General features: G+C 34.1%; 1 protein-coding gene across 12 annotated transcripts in view; it reads left to right on the top strand.

The window, feature by feature from the left end:
• The window catches only part of BRD1 (bromodomain containing 1), a 77847-nt gene that overhangs the window by 41301 nt on the left and 18239 nt on the right, over positions 1 to 18307 (top strand). For 10 of the 12 annotated variants that reach the window (XM_030013341.2, XM_030013344.2, XM_041123258.1 and 7 more), the window contains 4 exons: positions 1201 to 1329; positions 2144 to 2456; positions 3254 to 3514; positions 6748 to 7236. In XM_030013341.2, the coding sequence (XP_029869201.1) occupies positions 1201 to 1329; positions 2144 to 2456; positions 3254 to 3514; positions 6748 to 7236 (1192 nt within the window). Of the gene's footprint in view, positions 1 to 1200; positions 1330 to 2143; positions 2457 to 3253; positions 3515 to 6747; positions 7237 to 17423; positions 17668 to 18307 lie in introns of those variants that run through there. The other 2 variants (XM_030013353.2, XM_030013352.2) reach the window with 2 other exon arrangements.

Here is an 18307-nt window from a genome sequence, read left to right as displayed (position 1 = left end):
ATTGGTGTGTAGAAACTATTTAACAAGCCATTCCGTTAGACTTGCAAAGACAATTGGTTTCTGAAGAACTGAAGAAAATTTGATCTCTTCAGGTTTTCCCAATACATGTGCCTATACTGAGTAGCACTTTAATGTCACTAAAAAAAAGAAAAGAAAAAAAAACCCTGCATGTAAGTTGTACAACATTTTAGAGTTAACATTGCTGGGAGAAGAGATTTGAGGAAGTGATAATGCAGAAAGATAACATTTTATATGAAAACTGTGAAAGCAAAATGTTTGCCCATATGAATGTTGTAATTGTCCTAATTTATAAAAACACCATTCCATTTTTACTTTTTGCAAGCTATGAACATTCATTGCAAGCTAATACAGTTTGTAATTCTTGAGTGCTTTCTGGAATTCCATGCATCATTCCTGTACGTTCACATATCACTTGCTATGTACATGTATTATGTGTTACTATATATACACATGTATTTTATGTGTGTGTGTATAATTTGTTTACATGTTTATATTGTGTGTATATACACACGCCCCATTAATGTGTCATTAAGAATTTATTTTTACCATAGCAAGATTGTTTCAATGATGAGAACTTTACATGGCCTGAAAATAAAACTATAGAGGAGTTGTAATGTTGTAAAAAATAATGAAAATTCTGATGGATGATCAAGTATTTGAAGGTGTTGTTGATTCTGGTTTTTAGAATTATTTTCTTGGAATTTATGTAGAACATTGTCTTTAAAATTACTCTTTGTTTTGGTCTTACATAGCCTGTAAATGTTCATCAAATTCTCTTTTTACACTTTGAACATGGCACTACAACTGAAACTTAATTTTAAACTTGTTACCTTTAAATTCTTGTTCTTATATTTGCATTGTTGGCAAAATATGAAGCTGTTCTTATGTAATGCCTTTTAAAAGAAAAGACAGTTAAAAAATGTAACAAAGTTATAGATAAAATAGAAATGTGAGTTCTGAGGAGCTGGAGTTGAAGTTGAGTCTACAATGAAGGGATTAGAATGAGTCATCAGCTTAAAGTGTATGTCAGACAAATGCCAACTGATGATACTGAAGGTAGCATTGAACTTGTTTACTTAAATATATTGTGTTTCATATCTAAAGTACTATTGCTGCAAAACAACTTTAAAACAGTTTCTTAATGAAAAATGCTCAATTGAATAACTATCTCTTCTTTAGGTCAAGATTGAGCAGGTTGCTATGGAACTTCAGCTTACTCCATTCACTGTACTTCTGCGATCAGTTCTGGATCAGCTGCAGGAAAAGGATTCTGCTCGTATATTTGCTCAGCCAGTGAACCTTAAAGAGGTATGTTTTAAGCTGTATTTCCTTATGTTTAGGTTTGACTTGGTGACGTTTAAGTGCAAGAAACAAATCGTTGCATGCAGAGTTGGGAGCAGTGTTACCTTTTAATCTCTATTCTGATAATTTATGTTATGAGTTATGACTTACTCCTGTGAAAGTCTATTTATGCTCATATACCAAAATAATTTCTGGGAAATACTTGTACAGAATAACATGGGTACATATTGATCTTTTGCGATAAGATTATTTGATAAAGCAAACCCAAAGGGTGTCTTAAATATTGAAATGTGGATACTGTGTTCTTACTTGCAGGTGAAATTCCTTTTCATTCACTGGGAAACTAGATAGAGTGTGTGTGTGTGTGTGCATACATACATACATATACAACATATACACATGTATAAATAACATGTAGACACGTCTATATAAATTGTATATGTATGTGTGCATATACTATGTACACGTGTATATATCATACATATGTGTACATAGGTATAAATACATGTGTTTATGCTTATGCATAAACACATGTATGGTATGTACATAAAACCACAGAATTCTAAAATCACGGAGTTTCACCATCTGTTAGTAGAGCTCCAACTTGTTACCTAAGATGCAGAATCTTGTAATATGTAAACTTCTGTTGGAGTGCAAATGTTTGCGATATGAAGATGTGCAATTCTAAGCTACATTTTGAAGTTCCTGATTTGAGGTGTTACAAAATATGTTAAAAAATGTGGATCAGTTAATAGCTAATGTTACTTTGTCTGTAATAAGATAATTTTACCCATTTCATGTTTTAAATATTTATTCAAAGGTTCCAGACTATTTGGATCATATTAAACACCCTATGGATTTCTCTACCATGCGAAAACGGTTAGATGCTCAAGGCTATAAAAACCTCAGTGAGTTTGAAGAAGACTTCAATCTTATCATAGATAACTGTATGAAATACAATGCAAAAGATACAATATTCTATAGAGCTGCAGTGCGGTTAAGAGATCAAGGAGGTGTAGTTCTCAGGCAAGCTAGGCGAGATGCTGAAGGAATCGGTTATAATAATGAAACTGGAATGCACTTACCTGAACGGCCTAAACTTGAGTCACCCCAGCCTTTCTCTTGGGAAGATGGTAAGATGTTTTTGGATTATTTTTAAAAGTTGCATTTTTCATTACACACAGTGTGTAGATTCCATACAGATGTTTGAGATTGTTGCTGTTCAGTTTTCTGACTACATTTCCTGCCCCCGTGAAAAACACTGCTTGAAAGATTTAAATGTTTGTATTCTACTAGATCTGTCATTAGAAAACAGTGTTATCCAGATTCTGATTTGGTCAGTGCCAGAGCCTAATTTCACAAGATACATAAAAAAGGTTTTTAAATTGAGCGCTTCCTTTCACATGATTATATATGCTTGTAAGTCATGGAAAATGACTACCAGTGCATATAAACTTAAGCATATTCTTAAATAACCTAATGAATTAAAAAATCAAGCACGTTTGTAATACTAGGAAGTAAAATGACTTCTTTTGACATACACATCAGTTTTCTGAGGTTTTGGCAGTAAAGGAGAATAATTAACATATTTCTTTTATAACCATAATCTTGCCCTTTGACAAGAAGGATATCATCTATTAGGGTGGGAAGGATTAATTATGTCTTCCTGCTGACCTTTTAATTCTTGCTCTGCTACTTAGTTTTCTTGAGCAAAATGCTTATCAAGAAGAATAGTAATTATACAGTAGGAATTTGTTTCAACATTTCTTCACTGGTGAAGCTACTAAGACTGTAATCTAAGTAGCTTTTTGATGACATTTTTTAATTTTGGCAAGTGAATTTTATTTTTTTTTTTTCTCCTGTGGGTATTATTATTCTGGGAAATATTCTGGCAAACGCACATTTTCAATTATGTGTATTTTGACTTCAGTGGATAGGTTACTGAATCCTGCAAACAGAGCGCATATGTCCTTGGAAGAACAGCTGAGAGAGTTGCTAGAAAAACTTGATCTCACCTGTGCGATGAAATCCAGTGGGTCAAGGAGCAAAAGAGCAAAGCTGTTAAAGAAAGAAATCAGCATTATTCGCAACAAGCTAAGTCAGCAACACAACCAAGCTCCTCAAATAGAATCAGGTATTGGAAGTTTTGAAGAAGAAAGTGCAGCATTAGAACAAGACGGAGAAGAAGAAGGTAAGATTTTTAAACCATGTTTAAATCAGTACTGTTCTGAACCTCTTCAGTCAGGTGCTTTAATCATGTGAATTAAAGAGTGTAATAAATGAATATTATATTTAGTTTTTAAATGGACAAATAGCCACTTAATCACAACAAATATTTTAAGAATAGGAGAATTATCTTTTTTAAACAAAACCTCCCTCCATTATTTTCCACAGTAGCAAGGCTTTTTAAAAATTTAGGTGTTAAGAAATGAAAGTAAAAACAGTCTCATACAAAAAGGAATTGGAAATGCCTGAGTGGAGAATATCTTTGTACTTTCAGAAATCCACTTAAATGCCAAAATATGTACTAAGGATCATGTAAGCCTAGGTCAGTGGTGCTGAAAATTCTGGCTGTTGTACTGCCTTCTGTAGCTTTTTTGTTCTCTGCTCCAGACTGGCGAGGGTGGAGGGTAGGTTTGGCTTGGGGTTTTATTTATTTATTTTTTTAAATAAAGCTAACTATTGATAAGACTTAACAAACTTAACGTTGTAGAATTAAGTCAGCTGTATCTAACCATCCCTTCTCCTTGCGCTTCTCTTCCTCCTCAAAACATTGGTCTTAGAACTGCATCTACTCTTGTCTAATTCCCATTGATTTCAATGAGAGCAATATACTAGAAAGACCTAACTTTATATTTCAGTTGAATATTGTATTTGCATTTTTAGCTTTTAAATCAGTTACTGATGTCTTTATTGCTCATTTTTAAATGAGGCAAAGAAAATCTAGTCTCTCAAAAAAAAAAAGGTTCTATTGAGTTTGTTTCATGATCAGCTCTTCTCTAAAAAGCTAACCTATTTTTCTGTAGGAGAGTTAGAGACGTGTTTCATTTTGTGTAAGTGCATTGAATGGGAGGAGGAAAGAGCTCAAGGGAAAGTGGAAGCGTAGTAATAAATAAAACAGGCTGTGTCTGGTGCAGCTTGATGCTATCAAAATTTTTGAAAGGTGAAGTCAATAAAATGACTTTCCTTAACTGCCATTCAAAGAGCAACTTGGTGTTTAATTCTTAGTTGTGACTGAGAATGCTTTTCAAACATATAACTTGCTAAAGATTTGAACGACAGTAGTAGCAAAAGTGTACGTGAATCAGCAAGCTTATCTTGTTCTGAGGCCATTAAGTATTCTTAAAATGTTTAATGATTTTTTTTTTTTTTTTTTTTTTAATAAATCTCCAAGTGATGATGCTGCTGAATATAGTTCTTTAGGAATGTAGTTTCTGGCAGATAATGAATACACTTTTTTTACTTGTAGCTTAACATTTTTATGACACAGCCTTTCACTGCAGCTGTTGTGCAAAAAACAGTCAAAAAGTGAGCAGTAGTTGTTTTCTTACAGTATGCTTTTTAAAAAAAGCATAATGAAGAGCATGATACAGAGTTGATTGGCTTTGTTAGAATTCTGATCTAGTGAAGAGTAATAGTCATTAGTTCAAACTTCGATTCTGAAGTGGAAGGTACTTAGAGGAGTAAAGAAAACAAATTGCCAGAGAAGGATGAGGGAAGTAGTAGAATCCTGTGCCCAGGATTACCTACAGGAGCTGACTTTAGAAGAGCTGTGAATTACCCCCTGGCAATTCTGTTTTCAGTTTATGATCATGTGAAAAATATGGTACCAGAATAACCCCATGAAATTAGGTTTTAGTGTCTAAATAGTTCTCAGGTGTTTTTCTGTGCTTAAATCTTTTTGTGAATATTTTCTAATTAATTGTAAGAAAATCAGGATTTGTTCACAAAGAACAGTCACTTTGGACATTCTAAACTACAGGCTTTTTTAATTGGTGGTACTTCAAATGTGCTTATCTGACTGTAAATTTCATTCTAAATGTCTTCCTGAAATACTGTTTACCAATTCTAATACTTGTATGCCTTCAAAGGATGTGGGCATCATCACACTTTATTTTAACAATATATTTTTAATATGAACTATGCTATTGTTTGATTAAACCTTAAACAATGGGGCAGAGATTTTTCTGCACTTAGAAGTCATTAATTGTCAAGTAAGCATTGCTGAACCAAAACAGTGTAGAGATAATATTTAATCCACTACAGATACAGGGCTTAAACCCTTGGGTTTTTACACCCTTTTTTCAGGTAACGTAGAGAAACTAACTAAATTTTAAAATTTCATGTGATAGCATAAATACTACATCAGTCTCATACAGTTACTCTAGAATAAGCATCTTCTTTCTTCTTATTAGTTTATATTTTAAAAGATTCTTTTGGAAGCTGGAAAGAAGGCTTTAACATCTTTTTGAGTTGATAATTACGGGTTAGGAAGTGCTTCTACTTTTATTTGAGAATGCTGCAGCAGTAGAATGTTTCTTTTCTTTCCCATCACTTGGGATGAAAGACTGAAACTAGTTTTATACGCTCACAGTTATATCTTCGTTGTCTTTTCCTAGCATGGAATTACTAGAATTGACTGGAACATGATCATGTTAAAAAAAAAAAAAAAAAAAAAAAAAGGAAGGAAGGAAGTAAAAATGGTAGAGGGTGGTTTTTCTGATTTCTCCTATCAAGTCTGCATTGTCAAGTGTGTATTTGCCAACTAGTGGCTAATGAAGCTGCAAGACTTCGGGGGTGGGGGTAGGGATTTCCACCCACACCCACCCCTTTTTTTTTTTTTTTTTTTTGAGATTAAACTTCTATCTACAACTGTCAAATAGCTTTGCAAATCTTGCCTTTCTATAAATTTTATAACACTTTTTAGCTCACTCTAGTAGATAGGTTACAAATACTTTTTTTAATGCTTATCTGATAAAATTTGTCTTAGGTGGGTAAGGTGAATATTGATAAGGTGACATAGATAAAAATGTATATTTTCAAAAATTTTACTTGAATGGCAGTGTAATTGCATTTAACAGATAATCATCCACCACCCCAACTTTCTATTTAAAAAAATAGATTTCTTAGTTATTAGTTAATGAAACTAACATAACTGCATGAGAAGTAAAAAGTATTCATCCAGGTGTAAATTGTTAACACCAACGATAAACGCCTACTTTTCTATCCCTATTACATTCCCAGTATAAAATTAGGAACTATTAACTAGGACAGATTGTTGCTAGACAAGGTTTGTTTTTAAAATGTTATGCTTTGTTTCCAAACAACAATTTATTTGGTGGGCTGCACATTTATAGTGAGTTTTATAATAGACTTTATAACTACAGGTTTTCAAAAATCACACTCTATTTATAATTTTTTCAGGAGATAAATCTCCCCCTAAACTTGAACCATCAGATGCATTACCTCTTCCTTCAAACTTGGAGACTAATTCAGAACCACCAACCCTCAAACCAGTAGAACTCAATCCAGAGCAGAGTAAGCTTTACAAAAGAGTAAAATTTGATAATGAATTATATAGCACTTCCATTCAGAAAGAAATAAATGGACACACTCCAGAACACTTACTTGACAGTAATCTCAATGAGTCGACTGTTTCTGCTGTAGCTGAGTCATCAACTGATGTAAACAGACGTACATCCATTCTCTTCTGCAAATCGAAAAGTATAAGCCCCCAAAAGTCTGCAAAGAACACTGAAACCCAGCCAACTTCTCCACAGCTAGGGACCAAAACCTTTTTGTCTGTAGTCCTTCCAAGGTTGGAGACACTTCTGCACCCAAGGAAAAGATCAAGGAGTGCATGTGGAGATTCTGAGGTTGATGATGAGTCCCCTGTAAAGCGCTTGGATACAGGTAAATGTTACAAAACTTATTTGAATGGATGCATCTCAAAAGTTAACATACCTGTTAATTTTTTGACATACATGTAATTGTTAATCTTCAGATTTTAGCACTTGGAACAGTTTTTCCTCATAGTTGAATAGTTAAAGTTCAGAAAATTACCGATTCATTTTTGTGTTGGCCCTACACACTTAGACTTAGTGAACCAAGTTTTACTTTTTCACAGTTTTCACTTTAGCAATGGAATCTTCAAGTTTACGTGTATGGGTGGGTGATTTTTTTTAATTTTTTTTTTTAAGCTGTTTTGTATTTCTTTTGTTGCAACCAATAGGAAAGGTGAATCAGCTACTTTTTTGGAAATTCCCTGTTAAATTATATGGAAACTTTATCTATGTTGCCAAAACCAGAACTCTTATAAGGAGGAGCATGGAAAATATATGTTCCATGTATGACCTCATTTTGCTGTAGTGTTACTCCAAGCATATTTTGATGTTATGAAACTGATGACTATGTATGAAGTGCTTTGTATACCCATGTATTTATGGAAGTGTTAAAGTCCCAAAGTATAATCATATTTCCTGTGTTTCTTTTATTTAGTCTATGCATTTTAATAAACAAATGTAAGATTGCAATCCTAATGAGACTTCTCTAAAAAACGTTAAAAAAAACCCCATTATCTTGATATGTTGGTGCAGTACAGTTGCAGACATTAATTACACCTTTTCTTAGCAAACCGTAATGCTATTTACTGGAGAAGTTTGAATAAAACCCTCTTTGAGAAAGAGCAGCAGGATAAGGAAATTACTTAAGTATATTTCCGTAACATTATCCATGTCCATTGCTATGACTTTTATATTACCTTTGAAAGAAATACTCTTTTTCTTTGTCATGTTGATAACCCTTACAGAGGTATGAAAACAGCATGTGGTTTTTTGTGTCTTTGAATGAAAGATACAGGAATTTAATTTGAACATCTATTGTGACGATGTGCTCCAAAAGCCATTTGTGTGTTTTGTGGGGGTTTTTGTGGCTTGGCGGGGGAAGGAGGGTTGGTTGGTTGTTTTGTTTTGGGTTTGGGGGTTTTTTTGTTGGTTGGTTGGGCGTTTTTGTTTGGTTTTGCTGTTGGTTTTGGTTGTGTTTTGGGGTTTTGTTGTGGTTTTGGGGTTGTTTGTTTTTTTTTTTTTAAATGATCAAGTGAGGAGGAAAATTATTCTAATGCTGGAATCATAGCATGAGAAAGTGATAAGTAAGATTCGGGGAGGGGGGTGTCTTTTTGTCTCTTTACTTGTTTCGCCTCTTTGGAAAGCCCCGGTTTCCATTTCTTTTCATAACAGCTTGGAAAGAGCACGTAGATTTGATCTGGTACTTTAGTTCTGAAGTAGGAATCATGTGAAGCTAGTGTGATGATAGAAATGAGTTAATCTTCATTAATGATATAAAAAGCTTTGGTTTCCAAATACTGCAATTTATGGGTCTTTAATCTAGATAATTTCATTGTGTACCTTTATACAGATTGCATTTTATCACACACACAGTGAATCATTTTGTGCTAGATCACACCAGGAATTAGTACTAATTCATTGAAATTTTTATCTTAAACATTGTGAATTGTTTCTTTGGGGAAAAAAAATGTTTTTATTACATAGGAAAACTTGACTTAATTCTTGACACACACAAAAAAAAAAAAAAAAAAAACCAACCAAAAAAACCCCATCCCAGTTTTCTGAGTATATTTAAAATCTATCATTTTGTTCCTTTTCTCTGTGGAGTTAGGTGTATGTGGGGTAAATATGCTTTTGATTATCTTCAAAACAAACAAAAAAACCCCAATGCAAACAATTATGGATAGTTTCTTCTAATTCTAGTACTTTTCCCATTTCTGAATTTCTAGGGTTTTTTTTTTTTAATGTAATAGCTAGGCTAGTAACAGGAATAAAATCCAAAAGGTTAAAACATTTTATTTTTCTAATTTTTAAATAAAGTTCTGAAGCCTCTTCCTGAAGCTAATGAAGATATGCACAGAATTAAATGTATGTAGAACTAATACTTAGGGGGCATTTATATTTAAACTTTTTATTTGTTTGCTCAAGAAGAGACTATGTATGTGAATCGAAATGTTTTAGCCAAATTAAATTCACCTGAAGTTGTTTGAGTTATTCTTTAATAGTATGTGGGTTTTTAAGCATATATGGTTCATACAGATGTGTCAGCTTATCAAATTTTATTCCTGTGATTCTTTTTCCATTTGCAACCAAACATTTTGCTTTCACGTTGGAGATTTTATTCCTCATGTTATTTCCAAACTTGTGTCTCCGCTAATTTAAGCAATTTGCAGTTGGCAGCTATTTTGAGCCACAATTCAGCAGGAAACCAGCACAAACCTCAGATGCTTTCCAAGATTTAAAACCAGTTGAATTGTTTTACTTTTGCATATGCAAGCTGGTGTCAATTCATGCAGATGTCTGTGTTCTGATAAAAACAAATGAGATGATGTATACAGTAATACATATATTTTTTTTCTATTTGGTTATTTTTCACAAAATTTTAATTTCATGCTGCTGATAAAAAATGCTTTTATTCAGAAGAATTCAGCAGACATTAACTTTTCCCTCCAAATCCATACCATGATAGAAAAAGTGTGCTTCAGGCTTCTTACATGTGTTCTTGTGATGTAGCAGCTTCAAGAGCAGTCACTGTAGTTGAAAATTAATTATTATTGCACAATTTTCTTTGGTAGAAATGTTAAATATCCTCAATTACAGTGGATATAGGAAAAAAGTCATTTAAAAGGACTTTGCTTAATATACAAAGCATTGAAATTTTTAAGTGGTCAAGAGCTGCGCCGTCACGTCTTTCTTCTTCCTTACCTATTCATAACCAATGCGGGGGTTTTGCCGTTACTTAAGGATGCCTTGTTTTGTCCCTCACCTTACCCACTCCTTGGTGTTTCCCTTTTCATGTCACTCATATGTGTTCTTGTATGAAGAAGTTCAAAGGAAGACTCTAACGCTTGCGTACTTAAGTAAAACCACACCCACGTTGATGTTTCATTAGTCTCACAGACTGCCTTTTGTTATGCTCTCTTGAATTACATTCGAGGTTTGTATGCTTACCAGTTAGTTTCAAGAAAGACACATACAGGATCCATTGGCACACTATTCTGTAAGTATGGTGTCCGATATGTTTTTGTTTTTTATATACAAAATAATTACTGAAATACTAGCTTTTTTCAGAAATGGGGGACTATTGCACAACATGACTTAACCTTCAAAGAGTACTGAAAGCAGTTCACTTTAATAGGCTGACCTCCCTTTATAGGTGTATCTTTGTTTAAAAAATATGAAGCAAGTGTCATGTAACCTTAAATTTTAATTTGATAGTGTACTACTAGGGCATTATCACTTACATATATATAGCACTTCTTTCTCCGTAGCTGCTATGTGGAAACTGACAGCTATGTAGTAGAGAGATGTGCTTAAAAATTTTCTATATGTACTTGATGTATCTTGGTTTTGCTTCACATGGTATCTAGCAATTTCAAAAAGAAGATAGGTTGGTTTTACTTAAGAAATTTTGATCACATCAGAGATTGATGTATGATTGTTGAAGTTCAGGCATGTCAAATCTTAAGTGCAACAAGTTCAGTGACCTTTTCAAAATATCCATTGTATACTTACCTTACTCTTTTGTTACAAAGATGAAAACTCTTCATCAGGAAGTTAGTTGGTGCAATTATTACATCTGAGAAAAATAATGCTCAGTAATGGATAAAAGGTAGATTTTACCAACCATTTAAAAAATTGCCTCTATCAGTTGTGTATAGGTAAGACAAACTCCTGGAACAAATGACTGTTTTAAGATACCTTTTAAGCATTGTAAAATGCTAGATTAGGTTCAGATTAAATTTTCATGTTGTTCTTGGTTTTATCAGTCACCTTTTAAGCTTTCATAAATTCATGATAGTAATTCACAGTTACTGTGTTGGTACACTCTTATTTTAATTAGAAACCAAGTATTCAGAACATACTATCCTAAAGCAATCACTTTAACTTACCATTGAATTAGGATTGCAAATAGCGATTATTATAGTGCGGTATGTTGGTTTTCTATTATTTCTTGGCTAGATAGCAGTAACAGAAAATTTCAGTGAAACATATAATTTACTTAGTATTTTTCTTGCTTCCAGCTACACAGATTTTCTCAAAGCACTGAAACAGATGTAAACAAATATTTGTGACAAGGATCACTGCATTAGAATATTTAACACAGTAAAAATCATAGGGGTTTTGGGGGGGCAGGGGAATTTATCATTTCTTATTATATACTTTGCATGCAGTTGTCAATATACAACAATTATGCCTTATTAACTCTATTAGTAAACGTTGGGCTGACTTTGTGTCCAATTGCTACAAAATGTTTGACGGCACTTAAGAACTGTCTGCAAGTAACCTGTATGTGAATTCCACTTGCATTTGATATAATTTAGTACTATAGCAATGACCACTTTTACTTAATTTTATTTGGTGTGCTATGGATAGAGATTATATCTGGGGTAAAATGGAACACAAGTTATTTTTTTAATTCTTCAGTACTTGATTTGTAGTAAATCTTTGGCTCTCTGGAGCAAAGGCCAATTTGATTAAAAGTCAGGCTGCGTATGTGCAGCATTCAATTACCATTCTCTAAATGGAAGGAATGGAAGTAAAACATACATGTCTAAGAACATAACTTATGTCCTGTAGGTAAATAACAATCTAAACTAGAGGTTGCTCAGAGAAAAAACAAATTGGCATAATTACTCACCTGGTTAACATAGACAGGAATGATAGCATATACATATATTCATGAGTAAAATGCAGTAATTTAACTAAATCTACTGACAGATCCAGAGTCCTTATACTTTGAATTAAAGCTATTCTTTTTGTTTTCTTTTTCCTTTAGATGCATAGTGATTGTTTTCTGTGGAATCTGATGTGAAATTTAGTTATTTAAGTGCTTAGCGATGTCCAAAAACTTCAGCTGCCTGCCTTCAGGAAATTTCAAAACATAAAACATTTTAAGGTGTATATGCGAACAAACAAAGCATTGGAGATTGTGAAGGCCTAAAAGGAATTATCCCCTGGCTTGTTAAATTTGTCAGGGTAGAGACACAGGGACTACAGGACCTCGACTGCTGAGTTGTCAAGCATAAAACCAGGCTGCACAGCAGCCCAGAAGTACCACAGAGGCTGAGAAAGCGAAGTTTGACTGGAACACTACCAAAATTTGGGGGGGGATGCTAGTGCATTTTTTCTTGGTTTTAACAAGTTTGTTTGTTCGGTGGTTGGTTTTTTTTAATGGGATGATAGGCCACTGAGAAACCTTGACCATTTGCTAAGAAAATCAAGCAAATTAAGGAGAGAAGTTTGAAAAAAACTTAATGCTGCATTTCTTTATCTGCATTTGGCCCGCTCAAGCTTTAGACAGGAATTCTGGCATCCCTACTAAAATTTTTACCAATTTAATTTCTGGAAAAATTATTATAAATAGGGGAGAATTTTTGTAATACATGTGGAATAAAATAAGTGCATAAGGCAGAAAAAGGGGGAAGGGAACTATTTTATACCAGTCAGCAGTTGCAATGACATATAAATGTTCCTTTTGGGTTTATTTCATCTAAAGAACCATAGTATTAACTTCCTCACCATTAAAAATCCTTTGCTTATTTCTTGATTTATATTATTATAATAGAGGGAATTTTGAGCAACGTAGTCAAGAAGACCAGGGCTTGATGAACAACTAGATAAATGGGGGGTTTGTCCTTTTTCAAGGCTTGTGAAGTGTGTGCATGCATAAGTTACAATATGCATTAATATTTTAGAAACTTTTCTTGGGTCTTAAACCTGTTAATTTTTTGAAAGTACTATATTTTGGGTTATTTTTAAGATATTAATTATTAGCACCCAACTTACTGTTGCTGTGTTTTCCAAGATCAATATAACTGAATCTTCTGTAATAATAAAAAAATATTTCTAGATGCCCTTCTGTTTTTCTTTATGCTGTAGAAATTGTGGAGCCTTTTACTGTATTCTGGCATTAAATTTTTTTGGAATGCTTAGCTCATTTCTTGGCCCAGGTTTGGCTTTCTAAAAACTAAGATGTCATAGTCCCCTATGCACTTCATCTGTGGCATTTAACACTAATTTTTCTGTGTGGTGCAGATGATAAACAGAGAACTGTGGGATTTATTGAAGGTATTAAAAAAAAAAAAAGTGAATTTGGAGATCCACACTATGCTTGCAAATTAAGAACACACTTGCCATGGTGTTGGGGCTGAGTATAGATGACCTACCTTAAAATTCACAGGCTTTGATATCATAAAGTCCCTTGTATCAGGTACATAAAGTACCAGAGTTGATCAAATCACCATTATATTTGACCTGTTTGGAACATCATAAAATCATAATTAGTTTTGGTTGGAAGGGACCTTTAAAGGTCATCTAGTCCAACCCCCACATACTTGCCTACAGGTCTGATTTAAGAGATTGATGATCATAAAAATTAATCCAATGACTCCAACACTAACTTGGGGCACTGAACCTGGCAGTCAAAACTACAGGTGACTTGGGGCTTATTCTGCTATGAGTGGAGAGAGAGGGAGGCAGTTCCCACAGTATGACTGACTGCAAGATAAATGTCGCTCAGAAAAGGTTTGTGTGTGCATTTGTTTGTTTTCTTTTTTTCCTTTCCCCTTTTTTCCCCCCTAGATGAGAATAGATTTTGTAGTTAGGTGTATAGAGGGAAGTCCTTCAGACCGGAGTAATTATGGTAGTATGTACTCTTTTACTGTATCATATATGCAGTCCAATATTTTGGGACATTTTTAATTGATAGCTCTCTTCTGTGTTTCCCATTGTAGTACCCAGACATAGTTTTTTGGTGTGTGTAGAGGAAGTGTACACATTAAGAAGGTATCCCATACAAAGAAACATGTATTACTCAAGAATAGGTAAAATACTTGAAACAAAGTTGCTTTTATTTTGTTGGTACCAAAACAGTGTTCATTGGTCCTGCTGTCACTTGGACTTTGTCAGGCCATGCTATCCTAACATGGTAATGCTCCCCCCCACCTCTTTCATTTTCCTTTCTCTCCTCCTTCCTTTTTTTCTCTTCCTTTACTTTTCCCTTTTCCCTTCCCTCCAAAACTGTAATAATACAGCTGTCACTCAGAACTTACTTTCTAATAACATCATTGGAAAAAAAATGGAGACGAAAGCAGATGTTGAGGACTAACCTTCGGCTGATAGGAATGGCTAAGTATTCCCGAGTTGTATAAAAATATTTTTTTGTTGAGGATAAAGTATTTTTGGTCGGGGGGGGCGGGGCAGGAAACATACTATAGATTCATCTGATTAGATACAAAGATGTGCATATGCAAGTCAGCCTTATTTTAACTCTTTTTGTTCAGTGCTGCCTAAACGTAGCAAAGCTGGGTTGGTGTTTAATAGCCCTTGGTTATCTTCACTTGACGACGCTTCAAGCACTGTCAGGTTGACTGTATGAGCAGTGAAACATCTTGTTTTGTCTTTGCTGCTCCTTTCGTTGAAGCCAGGAAGACAATCTTAGGATTGCAGCACTGTTAATTTTTGCTTGGCTAGAATAAAATTTTTTGTGTGATGTTACGGTCTCTGAAAGGATTCAGATCACACACTTCCTCAAGTACAGTGTAAGCTATCTTAGAAGGAGGCTGTTCCATGCCTTTAGTAAGCACTGGATCTTTTATACTGAATCACTTGAAGTTTTCATCTCCCTGTGTGAAATACCTCTTGAGGTACAAAAAGCCTGGAAAATTAGGTCCAAAAATGCAGCTGTGTAACTTCATTAAGTAACTGGCTAATTCGAGGACGTGTGGTTTACTGTGTTGTCCTGTATGTCATCTCAGGAGTGGCAGATCTCTTGTAAACATTTCTGCCTTCATCTTTCTTTCAGATGGCAACTTCAGTTTCAGTTTCTGTTCCCTGTCCTAGAGTGAGGCACAGATTAAGAACTGATGTTTCTAAATAGCTGTAAAAGGCAAATAAATAGCAACTGATTTGTTTCCTTTTTAATACAGTAGGATTGCTGGATATGCTTATATAAGAGACCTCTAAAGTTCACCTGTCTGTTTCCTTTTCTTTGGATACCATGCACAGCAATTGTGTTCTCACAATTACAGGGAGACATTTACTTTCAAAGAAGAAAAAATGTGTTGGTAAAAGCTCTGTGTAAAATGATTTAGATAATTTAAGAAAAAAGTAGTTAGTTCCATTCAGGAAATGAAATAGCCTGCCTTTGTAGGTCCTGCTGGGCTGCTCTTAAAGACTGCTAGGCACTAGGTTTTTGATGCAATGTATTGATAGATAATTATCATGCTTTTTCATGATAAAAGTTGAGAATGAAAAGAATCTTTATTGATTTTCAGTTTTTAATAACTCTTAAGTTTTCTTCTAATTTATATCAGGTGAGAAAAATAGAGGTCTTCAAATGGAAGATGTGTAAGAAAATATTTTTTCTAAAGGATCTTTACCTTTTGCATTACTGCATAATTCAGAAAAAAATGGTTGTAAAAAAGATTCTGATCTTAAATCCTCATAAGTAGTCTTTGCCAAGATAATCAGAAGTAAATGGTCCTAAATATTACTGACTTTTCATAGTCATTATGTTTCTTGTATCCTGAATGGCATACCATTGATCTATGTGTGATTCAGGCACTTAAATCTTGTACTTTACAATCATCTGTGTGTGTTTTACATGTCATAAATCATATAAACTAGAGCTGACTAAAGAATTCAATTTGTAAAGTTAGTTTTAAATTCTTCAAGTTTTGTGCTTGCACTTTTTAATGGCATTTTGTACTATACTACTACTGTCATCAGTCAGAAATATAGAAAACTATACCGCTGGAACGGCTGATATTCTCTAGAAGAAGTTGTAAAATGTCTTTTTGAGAAATGTTTCTGCTTGTATGTTCTTTTTTTCCTTTCAGATTTTTCAGGAATGTTTTCAAACTTCCACTAGTGTTGCCTCCCATTTGTATATTTTAAAATGCCTTGAACAATCATCCTACAGTACAGTGATCCTATTGTTGTAGTGGACAGAGCAACAGACAACTGTTATCTTGTGGAAGCTGTAGTTACTCAATGTTGATTAGTTTTCCTTTCTGTTGTGCAATTCAGATTCAGCTGTTTTAGCAGACTCTCATCTGATTAGCCAGAGACACTTCTTATTCCCAGATTTCAAAGAAAATCGGTAGTTACAGGATGAATTCTTAAGCATTCTTTTGAAACATATCAGACTTTGACTATTCGGTGAGCCACCAAACTATTCATTACATGTTACTTAAACCGACAAAGATGAAATTTTTCTGTTTAGGATCTTGAAAGCTGCTGCTCTTTAGTGTGTAGGTGCCACATCATGGGCTCACACTGAGCTTTCTTTGCTGTCTTTGGCCTTGACCAAATTTTAAGCAAGTTTTAAAAGCTTTATTTCCATGGGGATTCTTCACACCAAACTTTATCATCCTTGTGAGTAACTGGGTCCCATTTTGTCTGCATACTGAAGACTGTTTTAAGAACTGTAAACTTTGATGTGCTCAGATATTCATCTGTGTATTCTGAAAAGAAGGATTGTGTCTAATAGTCTTACTGCACTCCAGAATTTACTGTTGGAAGTAGACATTTATAGGGTTACTCTAAGGTTCACTTTTTAAAAACTTTGTGGATGCCTTCCTGTTGCTGCAATACGCCCATTTTCAAGGTTTGCATATTTAAGAATACAATAACTTCTGATTATTTATTACCTTAAAGTATTCCTTTATCCTGTCTGTGCATACCTGTATATATAAATTCTCTTAAATTAGGGTCATCCCCCTTCTTACTCTTAATGGAGGGATTTTTAGATACATTTCAGAACCATGTTCTTGATGCATATCATGCACGTGGAGGTTGTATTCTATGCTTTCAATGATTTGCATATATTTTCTTTTTCAAGAAAGAGGACTGAATCAAAGTGAAACTTTTAATCTAGTTTGACCTCTTTTGAAACTTAGCTGAGTATTAGTGTTAGAATACGTGGAACACTTGTATCATTCTGTCTCTGGACGCTGCTGTAAGGATGGCTTATTTATTTGAAAGCTCTGTTTCCTTTCAGAGAGACTTAATGGCTTTTTCACTGTCTTCCAGGTTCTCATATTAACTAATATCATGCTGGGTATTTATCTCTTTGGATCCTAATTATTTTCTGTTATCCTCAACATGGAATGGAACTCAATTAAATGATCATTTTGGAACGCAGAAAGACAATTACATTTGAAGTAATTATTTTGGATCATGTTGGAGACACCAGCCATCCTTAAAACAAAACAAAAAAATGAACACTGTTGGAGGAAGTCTTTGACATATATGAAACTATGCTCTTCATTCAATATATTGCCCCATTTCCGTAAGTTATAAGTTGTACATGTTGTAGTATATGTGACACAAACTGGTCGCAGATTTTTAGCAGTCCCAACGTTCTTATTCCCAGAACCTGCTCTGTGAGAGCAGATTAATTAAAAATGTTCCATCTCCATCCTCTTCCCTTCCCCAAAAACCAGTCTCATCCTCCGTGGAGAAGTAAAGTTTACAAAAAAATGTTTTGCCTATTTTTGTGCATTTATGTAGTTTTGATAAAATACACGTTTTTCTTTAATATATATATTTAAGTGAAGACTAATGTCACTGGTGCTGGGTAAGTGCACAAGTCAGGACTTGATTAGTCCTTGCTCGGTAAAATGAACCTAAATAGTGTTACATAAGTGCTGGTGCGCTGTGTGCATTGTTTTTTGAATGCTCTCACTTTTTTAGTGGTTTTCATTATTTAATGGTTTTCATTATTTCTCGGCTCTTCAGATGTGGTTTTAATACAGCACTTCATCTTACATTTGGATATGCTGTACAAGTTCTGCTTCTCTATTTTTGTTTCAGCAGAACTGCAAGATGCGATTGCAGTCTGAAATGCAAAATTCTGTTTTCTGTGGCAGCATTTTTATACATTCATGGAGCATGCAGCTCCTTGGACTATCCTG

The sequence above is a fragment of the Aquila chrysaetos genome, chromosome 5 (genome assembly GCF_900496995.4).
Source record: "Aquila chrysaetos chrysaetos chromosome 5, bAquChr1.4, whole genome shotgun sequence".
In the NCBI taxonomy this organism is placed as follows: Eukaryota; Metazoa; Chordata; class Aves; order Accipitriformes; family Accipitridae; genus Aquila; species Aquila chrysaetos.
The sequence above is the reverse complement of the archived record's forward strand: the minus strand, read 5'-3'. Positions and strand labels throughout refer to the sequence as shown.